The 10,313-nt window shown below is 48.6% G+C and overlaps 2 protein-coding genes across 2 annotated transcripts; both read right to left on the reverse strand.

Moving 5' to 3' along the window:
• Positions 1 to 271: 271 nt before the first annotated feature.
• MIEF1 (mitochondrial elongation factor 1) lies at positions 272 to 9,776 on the reverse strand. Its single transcript, XM_009086518.4, has 5 exons — positions 9,628 to 9,776; positions 8,214 to 8,362; positions 7,895 to 8,075; positions 5,614 to 5,876; positions 272 to 4,553 (listed from the first exon to the last, which is right to left on the reverse strand). Exons 2-5 carry the CDS (start codon positions 8,355 to 8,357, stop codon positions 3,747 to 3,749), a joined length of 1,395 nt encoding a protein of 464 aa, XP_009084766.1. The 5' UTR covers positions 8,358 to 8,362; positions 9,628 to 9,776; the 3' UTR covers positions 272 to 3,746.
• A 20-nt stretch (positions 9,777 to 9,796) lies between these two features.
• Positions 9,797 to 10,313, reverse strand: LOC127060362 (MIEF1 upstream open reading frame protein-like). The gene has a single exon (XM_050982762.1). It carries the CDS (start codon positions 10,019 to 10,021, stop codon positions 9,809 to 9,811), a length of 213 nt encoding a protein of 70 aa, XP_050838719.1. The 5' UTR covers positions 10,022 to 10,313; the 3' UTR covers positions 9,797 to 9,808.

A 10,313-nucleotide genomic window follows, 5' to 3' on the forward strand; every position in this document is an offset into this window, starting at 1 on the left:
GGCTCAGCGCCACAATTACGCATCATCTTGTGACCGGTGTGAAAGCTGCCAGGGGCAGGACACTGCTGCGCCGAGCTGATTGCTCCCTCGAGACAAGCTGCAAAGTGCTGAGTGCCCAGAGCTGCAAAGGGAAAGCAAGTGAATCACCAAGGGGCAAGTCAGTCCCCAAGCACTGGTGTGGTGCAGAATTATACCAGCATGAAGGTGATGCAGTGAGATGAAAGCAGAGAGAGATGTTCCTTTGTTTATAAACATGCCAGAGACAACCAGGTTACTGTGGAAAGTAATTTTATTTCAGAATTCCACACACTCTGTCACAGATCATGCACTTGGACTTTCCCCTTTGCAAATCCACAGCCTCCAGGCCTGGGAGAGATGAGGCATCATCTCTTCACTTCTCACAGCGTGCCCACATGCTAAGAATGAGGGCCCTGATGGCAGCTTGGCAGGGGGCAGAAAGCAGCCTCTTGTTTTCATAATTGCTTTTAAACACAAGAAATCCATCTGAAAGATTAGCAGTGGAACTCAGCAGCAGTGAAACCCACAGCTGAGCAAGTTGGTCCTCACCCTGTGGTTACAGGGAATAAGACAACAATCGCATGGGAAGCTTGTGTGAGCTAAGCTAGAGCAGAACACAGGGAGACATTCTTGGAGCTGAGGCAGCCACCAGCCCAACGCATGCCCTGGGCCTCTTACAATCAATCTGTCTGAGCTGCTCTGCCAGGAAGGTGGCCTGGAGCTGCCCTTTTCACATTCAGCTTTAGGTTCTCCTGCTCTGTGCTACAGATTTGACCAGGAAGTAGCCCACCTGCAGGTAAGCCAGCCCTCCAGGCTGTACATCAACACATGTACTGCATTTAATACTGCAAGGTGCCAGTTTGAAAGACTCTGAAACATTCTGTCTGACCCAAAGGCTGGGTGCAGCACTAGTGGTTGTTTCCTGCATACTTTCCCTACACCTTCTTCCCTGCATCTATTGCCTCTTATACCTGACCCTGCTCTTAAAATATTCCTAGTTGCAGTGTCCCTGTGACCCATCACATCTTTGGCCTTTGTCAAGACTGCCACTGCCAGGGCAGCTATTGCCTGCTGTGGCGGCTGCCTGTAGGAAGTGATCATTTGCCTCCTGAGAACAGGCTCATGGCTAGCTCAGAGGAGGGCAGAAGTGAAGGGAAGAAATGATGGAGATGGTTGATGCAAGTAAAGTGGAGCAGAGTCTACAAAAAAGGCAAAAAGGCAGCTTCAGTCTCCATTTGATACACAAATTGAGCTCAATAGCAGCAAAAAATGGCCATAAAATATTAATTCATTAGGTTGCCAGGAAGAAGTAAAAGCATTCATGTAAAAAATCACATATACAGATATGTGTGTGACAACTGTTCCCAAGTCATAGCTCACCTTTTCTTTTTTGTATCTAGAGTTTTAATCATTGCCAACCACGCTGCTGTTAAAATGTGAAGACCACAGTACTGGAGTCAGCACCAAGTGAGGGGTGACATCACACTGAAGAAATGAGCTTTGGGGGAACTCCTGACAACCCAGATATTTTAATATTTTTGTTGACCTTCAAGTAATTAGAAACAAGGGGAATTCCCCCCAGTAGCCTATAGGCTCCAAGTCTCATCTGTTTGCTTTTAGGGTAGAAAGGCTGACATCAGAAAGGCAGTGGGGGGCAAGGGAAGGAAGAGGGAAAAAATCTGGGAACCAGAGTGAGGAGCAATCAACAGTTGAACAACACTGACTGCTGCAAAACTTACAAAACACAAAGTCATACAAATGGGATTCCTGTTAATCTTTGATAGACTACAGACTTTATATACACACACAGACTCCAAAGTACACATCTGGCAGTCTAAAAAATACCAGTACCCTAAGGATTAAATAATTTAAAATGCAATGTTGCTTTATCACTGTATACAGAATGCTATCTGACACACTGGCTAAAATGGACGGATTGTCCAAGAAATTGCTCCCTCCCTCACCTCACTAGCACTGCCTCTAAAAAAACCCAGGGTGAAGGGCTTCCCTCCTTGCTTCCACTCCTGAAATTCACCTTGAAACTCCTCTGTCAAAGATGGGGGAAGTCCTGAGAGGATGGGAGGAGAAAAGAAAAAAAGGATTCCTGCTCCCTCCAAACTCTACTGCTAGAGTACTCCTCTCCACTGGCTAAGGAGGCTGGACAGCAAGGGTGAAAAAAGCTCCTAAAGCAGGGAGAAGGCAAACATGTTTCTGAAACAAGACTTATTGTCTTTTGAGATACACACAGAGCTCCACACTTGGGGGGACACCTTCTCTCCCACTTTTTGAAGACAGCAGGTGGCTTAATGCAGAATATGAAGAGTCTACAGCCTGAGAGCAGCCACAGACAGGAGTGAACAGAAGTGCACTGCCAACAGGTCCAAACAGACGGGATGGGAAGGTGTGCCCCCACCAGCTTTCCAAGAGTATTTGTAAAATGGGAGCACTGGAAAGTCAACACATGGGAATGAGGAAGGGGATGGACAGCCTCAGTTCTGGGGAGGAGACTAAAGCACACAGAGCAGATGGCAAAGCTAATATATCCCTAAATGCCAGCTTTGTATTTGTACCCTAATAGCACTGTATGGACAGAACCTTGCTGATGTCACCGGTTCAGTTCTATCACCTTCACAGCCTTTAGAGCTGGTGAGAATTTGGCTTGTGTGTGCTTATTCCAAAGCCCTTTGAGGCATGCAGTCTTGTTTCCACCTCTAGTAAACCAAAACAGCCATAAGCTCTAGGGCGAAAAGACAAAAAAAAAAACAACAAAAAACAATCCCCATTCCCATGTGTGTCTCCCACCCCTCCCCTACAATCACCCACTCTTCCTCTAGGCCAGAGACAACTGAAGAGCTGCCTTGTTCTCCATTCCTGAGGCCATTCCCAGCAGATCTGGCTAGGCAGGAACAGCAAGCTCTGCTCCTTCAGCTTCATCAAACAGCCAGACCACAAAGGTTCCTTCCTCCCCATGACATCTTCAACAAGAATTGCCTGTACAGGATGTTGTGTTGCAGCAGACTGGACAAATTTTGGCCCTTAATCCTGAACCCAGCTTGCAAAGGATGAGAAGGCTCCATGGGAGCAGGAGCTGCGGGGATCCTCCAATTTCAAGCTCTACAGCCCTAATATTGCCAGTGTAATCATTATCCACTCAGAAATACAAAAAGAACCCTATCCAAAATATCTCACTCAGTCTGCCCTGCATGACTGGGCCAAAAGGACGTAAAAGAAAGAAAAGTGAGACAGTGTAGGACAGCAGAGAAAAAGAAACATAGGGCAAAATCAGGCTGGAGGAAATTAAACAACCTCAGTGCAAGTCTGCTAAAATCATCACTGGATTTACCAGCCCAGTTCCACCTTCTTCAGGCCAAAAAGGGTTTGCTGCAGTAAGTGTACTACAGAAGAAAGAAGTGCATAGTTTGGTTTATTTTTCTGGTAGACACTTAAAACTCAGCAGAATTTATGTTAAGATCTCAGAGCTGCAGTTTTAGCCTCTCTTCCCTAGCCAATGGGTACTTGTTGAGGCAGAGATGGTGGAAATGGACCAGTAGCACCAAGAAATTCAGTGGGAGCACCAACTCCAAAGCAGGAATTACTAATGAACCAAAAGGGGGGAGTGGTGAAGAGAGAGAGAGAGGGAGACAGGGAGAAGTGGAGGAGACATAATTTGCAGTAATCAAAGTCTGCATTGGCTAAACCCTATCGACACTTCCCTAGGTAAGGCCCCATTACGTCTGCAGCAAGACCTCTGGCTCCGACAGAGAGCTGTAGAGGGTGTAGCCCAACTCATCCACTTCTTCAGGGGTGAGCTCTGAAAACAAGTTCACCTTGGGGTTCAGGGCACTAGGGAGGACACCTGCCTCCAAGTAGCGGATCAGCCCCTTCAGTGCCTGCAAGAAGCGGTCAGCCAGCATGTCCTGGGACCAGTCGGATTCCTCCTGGGAGAGGTGCAGGATGACATTGGTGAGCTGGCTGGCAGTGAGGTGTCCCAGAGCTGGGTTTAACTTGCACACTGCTTTGAAGATCTTGAGGCACAAGCAGCGGCAGCCAGAATCCCCCTGGTCCAGGGCGCGGAGGCGAGCCGTTTCCGCTGGCCGCAGGCTCAGTCGCCACAAGTTGTCATTCTGGGCCAGTCGGTGAGGTTTGGCAACGAGGACGATGTCCCCCAGTGTCAGGGATGGTAGAAAGTCAATAAAAAGATGCCGATCTGCATCATACTGGACTTCCAGAGTCAAATCTGCTGGGGGAGCTGCTGGACGGATCACATAGTCCAAGAGACTCCCGATTGCAGGCCAGTTGATGGACCCAGCTACAACTTTTTCAAAGGTGTCTGCTACAGTTTTGGGGGAAAGGTAACCTCCCACCACACAGCGGTCCCAGTAGCTGCTCCCACGAGGAAAGTACTCTGGGTTTTCTCGACGCACCAAGTAGAAGCCAGGAATGTTCATGATAGTGTCCTCTCCGGGGATACACGACCACAGGTTCTGCTCCAGCATGAGAGGTACAATGAGCTGGATGTGGTCAGCTGTCACTACCTTTCACAAGAGAGAAAAGACAGTAAGAATAAGCTTTCTCTCTCCACACTCATTTTATTCATCACCTTTAGATAGCCTTCTGTCCAAAGGAACCTGGAATAAGGACTCAGCTGTCTCATTCTCCTCTCTGCGTGGGATTCCCAGCCTCCCTTTGTTAAAAGGCATTCTGAAGGACTATTTCCAGCCATCAGTGGGATAATTCCAAGGTATAGCTGAAGCTAATGCTTACGTGGTATGTACTATTTAGAGACCTGACATGGACTGCATATAGATGAATCATTCTGCCACATATTGCTTTAATTCTGCTCCTTGGTTGTGAGGTGCAGCTGGCCTAGGGCACGGCAACTCCACATGACAATTTAAACAGGAGACAGAGTATTAAGTTTCTTGACAAGCTTCCGTTGCCATGGTTTAGTAATGCAATGCTACAGCTAGGTACACTGCCCTCACCTGGTCTGTCACATTGTTTGGAAAAAGGTAGTTAAAGATCCCTTTTCATTCAATGTGATTAAGACCCCAGGTCTAAGTTTCACTGGACATTCCATGCTCCATTCTAGAGATCTGACTCAAACAAAGAAGTGTGCCTCTGAATCACTCACTATAGCCATGGGCATCTTGCCATCAGGGAGATATTGCAGCAGGGACTGCTGTCCAATCCAGGTCTGTCATGCATTAAAAAAAAAAAAATAAATAAAGGGTAGGAAGGACCTACGTGAATACATGGGAATTCTAAGGGAATGTATTTGGATGGTTACAGAGGGATGGAGAGAAAACGGACATATACCGGAGAAACAGCAAGAAAAACACAACTGAAAGAAGAAACAGAGGGGAAACAAAGAAGAACAAAACAAAAAAGCAAAGGTTTTGCAGACAATGACAGAGCAGCCTGGTCATGCCTGTTCAAACAGCACTGTGGAAATCAATGCCTGTCTCCACAGTGGGAAAGGCAACACCAGGGGCCGTATTACTGAGGAATGTTGTGCTGAGCCAGCAGCGCCATCAGGGAAGCCTGAAAGGCCCCTGCGTGGTCAGCCTCCTGACCAAGGAGCCCAGGAGTTACCTGCAGGTCGTCGTAGAGGCTGCCGCTGAGGTACATGTCCCGCAGGGGCATGTCGGGCAGCTTGGCACGCAGGAAGCTGCGCAGCTCCGCGCAGATATCCACGGCCGCCTGCTTGGCCCGAGCCTGCTCGTCCGCCGGGATCGCCACCCGCCGCCGGTAGTACGCCACCAGCTTCTCCTTCAGGGACAGGCGAAGGCGGGACTTCTTCAGCTCCACCTGACTCCTCTTGGCAGATGGCTTAGGCTTTGGGGGTCGAAAGAAGTCTGCAAGGCAGGAGGAAAACTGTTGAAATTGCAGCTGATTTCACTGCAAAGCATCACGCAGAACAGAATCTGCAGCGCGGAACTGCGGCCTCCCAGGTCTCAAAAAGCCCTTGACAGACATTTTGCAGGCTTTACACAGCTACCACTCCAAAGGGGCGTGCTCAGGAACTTCAAAACATATAAGAGCATCAAAATGGATGAAAACAAGTTACTAGATTTGAAATTTAGCCAGACTAATATTGTATACAAGGATGTCATTTTAATGGCTACGTGGGCAATATCTCAGCTCAATTTCATCAAAAATTCTGTACTGTTACCAGTTCAAAAGCTTTCAGTGTGATGCCAGATCAGTGAATAAAGCACTTTTGAAAAACCACCATGATCTCTTTGAGTTTTTACCACTGAAACAGATTATTACAAATTACCAGCGAAACCCTGACTAGCATATGAGATCAAAGAAGACTGTGCCACCTGGAAATGAAATAATTGTTGGGAGTGTGATCAGCACAGTTATTAGGATGATGAACTGACAGATCCTGGGGCCATCCCAGCTCAGTCCACCATAGCTCCAGTGATACCCCCACTGAAACCTTCAATGCAAAAAGACCAGGGAGCCCACTCAGAGGTACAACACAACAAGGCAAGGTTTGCATTGTATCTGCATTACTAAACAATGCCTGGCCTGCACAGACTCTCTGAGTCCCTTTGTTTCTGACTGGTTTCCCAAAGAAATAAATCAATGCTTCCCATCCATTTCCGATTTCTCTTAACAGGGACGAAGAGTTTCAGAAATTAACAGTGAGAATTAAAGGGAAATTACAAATCTAAGAGAACTTTGGAAGGGCTGTGATACCTAAGGGCACAGGAGAAATCCCCAAGTCAGTGGCCCCATTAAAGCAACTGGCTGTTGCCAATTTTTATTTGACGATTTGTTTGATGATTTGGCCACAGAGCACATGAGGAATGGCTGACCAAGCTGTACACAAAGACATCTATCCTAGCCTCAGCAGCTGTTGTCTCTTGTCCCACTAGGTTCTTTTGGACAGATCTGAGCTTTTTTCATATAAAGGAAATAATGCACTAAACCACAGGGAAGTGGATTTCATTGCCTATTTATGAAAAAAAAATATTTTTTCATGCTGAGTTTTAATTTACTTCTAATTGAAGAATTTAAGATACCATCATCAATGTTTCTATTACTCAGCCCATATGCTTGGGGACTACAATCAAATTGTCTAGACCACATTTAACACAGCTGTCTAGTTTTTAATACTTCCTCAGCAGAAAAACTATTGCCATCCCAAAGACAACTTCCTTTAAAATAATCTGGAAATCAAGTTAATAGCTTGATTCTGATTTTTAGTTTAAATTACCAAGTATAAATCTCCTGAAATGAGTGATCTGGGATAGTAAGTAAAACCATTGAGAACAAAGAACCAACAACACGTAACAAAACATGGTTGGATTCTAAATTACTGATTATCCCACCCAGAAAGGAAACTACAGGACACTTCCTATAGACTGTTGAAGAGAAACACAGTGATAAGCAGCACCAAACAGGGAAACATTGATCCAGAAATCATTTGGAAAACAGTAGCAATAATACAGGAAATGCTGTTATAAACTGCTAGTACATTCACAGCTCGAATACTCTCCCCCTAAAAAGATGCAAGCAAACTGGAATGACCCGAAGAAAGGCAGCAGAAGGCTTGAAACGAATGGAATAGCTTTCTATCACGAAAGACTAGATATTCAGATTGAAAGAGCAAAAATTAGGGAGAATAAAGCTTAACACCATGAAGTCATGAGAGAAATGAGGAGTGCAAATAGATGACCATTACTGACTAGTTCCCAATGTCAGTTCTGATTCTTGAAGTTACCAGTGGAGCTGCTTAAAACAAAACTATAAAAATCCCAGGCCAGACAGGGTATTTCCTTCCTCTGCATTCCTTTAAACAAATGCAGGGTTTATAGGCCTGGATGACTCTGTGATGCAGAAGAATGACCATGCTTCTTACCAGTGTCTGGAGCTGAAGGATCAGTGGGAAGGGTCTGCAGGGAGCGGCTGAGGCTGGTCTTCATGTCCTGGGTCAGCAGGCGTGAGGAGGAGCCCAGCCAGTTTGGCTCTTCCCAGCTTCTCTTTCCCGACTGGCTCAAGCGAGTGGGGCTGCTGGGAGCACTGATTGCCCGGTCGTACATCTAAACCGGGAAGAGTTTGAGTCACCGAGGGCCCAACACTGGCATTGTACCCAGGCCACTGCCAGCACGCCGCTGGCGGAGCCATGCCCAGCGCCGGCTGTGGCACTGCCCCACTCCCTCACTCCCTGTCCCGCTCACCCGCTTGACGGCCAGCGTGGCGATGCCCAGCATGGCGGCGCCGCCCACGCCCAGCACCAGCCGCGCGTTGGCCAGCACGAAGTCGATGGCGGTGCCGATGCCGTTGTCATCCTTCTTCCCTCTGCGCTGCCCAGCGCCCGCCATCTCACCTGCGAGGAGCGCGAGTTACAGAGCGGCACAAAACCACGGTTCACCCCCTCCTCCCACACCTCACACGGCTGCTGCCCCCGCGTTTTACCACAGGAAGGGACCACCCAACCCTGCAACCCCTCTACGTATGCTCCCTCAAACTGCTGCTTGTTCCCAGCAGTGCCAGGACAGTACTGACCAAGCAATGCCCGAGGGAACGCATCCAAATTTGAGGTGAGGTTTGTAATAGTTTAATAGGTTTAATGAAAGAAAGTAGAAGTTAATTCCACAGTATTTTGCAATAAAATCCTGAATATTAAGCAAAACCCTCTAACTATTCACATATTTTTCTCATAATTTGTGCTTGCTCTCAGACAAGGCAACTGTCTGAGGGATGGTCAACTGTCTGGCAGGAAGTGGAATCTTCCCCAGGAACTGACAGGCAGTCTCGGAACTTCCATTCACAGATTAATTTCTGAACAGTGTCCAATCCCAGATACTTCAAAGACACCCAAGAATCAACAGCAGAGACCGCAACACATCATAAAAGGAACAGCTCCCTTGCCTTCATTTGATGTTTATCCCTGCCCTCGAGGCTGGTGGGTTTGACTCAGACAAATAATGTAAAACACTGACATGAATATATTCTTACATGTGTACTTCTGTGTCCTCAAATTTCCATTTAACCTGACCTTGAGATTTAATTTTAAAGAGTCTCTCAGGCCAACATGGCCTCAAGCTGTGCCAGTGAAGGCTCAAGCTGGACATCAGAAGGAATTTCCTCACAGAATGGGTGATTAGACATGGGAATGGGGTGCCCAGCAAGGTGATGGAGTCACCATCCCTGGGGGTGTTTAACTTGGATGTGACAGGCAGTGCCATTTTCTAGTTACAAGGTGGATAGCAGTCAAAGATAGGACTCAATGATCTCAGAGGCTTTTCCAACTTCAATGATTCTGTGATCCTGTAAAACACACTTTACCATCACTCTAGCCATAAGGGGATCCCCAGTGAACCTACCTGAAAACACCAAGAAACTCCTGCACTGTGGCTTTAGGTCTGTTTTCTGAGTCAGTGTCCAAGGCTCTGAGCCTGCCTGCCTGACTGGGGTGGTTGAAAACCGCCCTTTGTTTTTTCCAAAGGCAAGCCAGTGGGAATGTTCTTGCATGGATGAACCAAGAATATATTCACCTGTCATCCCCAAGCAGAAAAAACCCTGCACTTTCGCAAAGCTCACTGTAACAGCACCATGAAGAACACGGTTCTATCATTGCAGATGACCTACCTGTGACCTAATGCATTTGTGAAGAGAACAGGAGAGCCCTCCTGGTGTGCCTGTGGAAGCACCTTCAGGACTTCTTCAAGAATGTGGTGGGTAGTGAGTGTTAATCATCTCTTCTGTCTGGCGAGGGAATTTTGGAAAGAAGACGGAGGTACGTGGGATCGTTGGTAGCTACAGGGAATGGCTAGACCAGGCCCCCGAACCTGCTCTGCAGGAAAGCCTGCCCCTTCGCCAGCTGCCTTTCCTTGTCCTCCAGCCGCTGCAGCCCCTGGTTCCGGCGGAACTCGCGGCGGATGGAGGCCAGGTAGAAATCCCGGTCGGTGTAGCGCAGGCCGCGGCCGCGGCGCAGCAGAGCCCGGTACAGCGTCAGCACCGCCTCCCGGGACCACGCGGCCATGGGGGACAGCTGTGCGGCGCGGGCGGGCGACCGGCAGAGGAGTGACCGAGGGCGGGATCCGGGTCAGCTTCTCCCTTCCCGAGAGACCCGCCGGCCGCCGCCTGCCCGCGACGGGCCCCGCTCGGTGCCGGGGCCGCCCGTCCAACGGCGTGGGGTAACGGCCGGGCCGGGGCGCGGGGGCCGCTGCAGCCCCGCGGGAGGAGCGCGGCCGCCCCGCTCTCACCGGGCTGCGCGCGGGGCCACTCCGGGGCCGCTCCCGGGGTCACCCGGCAGCTCCGCGCTTCCGCTTCCG

The sequence above is a fragment of the Serinus canaria genome, chromosome 1A (genome assembly GCF_022539315.1).
Source record: "Serinus canaria isolate serCan28SL12 chromosome 1A, serCan2020, whole genome shotgun sequence".
Lineage (NCBI taxonomy): Eukaryota > Metazoa > Chordata > Aves > Passeriformes > Fringillidae > Serinus > Serinus canaria.

Excerpts from the sequence above, each read along its gene's own strand:
- MIEF1 (XM_009086518.4), bottom strand. The coding sequence starts at position 8,357 with ATGGCGGGCGCTGGGCAGCGCAGAGGGAAGAAGGATGACAACGGCATC. Across the intron at positions 8,076-8,213 it reads CCACGCTGGCCGTCAAGCGG|ATGTACGACCGGGCAATCAG; the intron begins GTGAGCGGGACA and ends TTCCCGGTTTAG. Across the intron at positions 4,554-5,613 it reads GCCTCTACGACGACCTGCAG|GTAGTGACAGCTGACCACAT; the intron begins GTAACTCCTGGG and ends CTCTTGTGAAAG.
- LOC127060362 (XM_050982762.1), bottom strand. The coding sequence starts at position 10,021 with ATGGCCGCGTGGTCCCGGGAGGCGGTGCTGACGCTGTACCGGGCTCTG.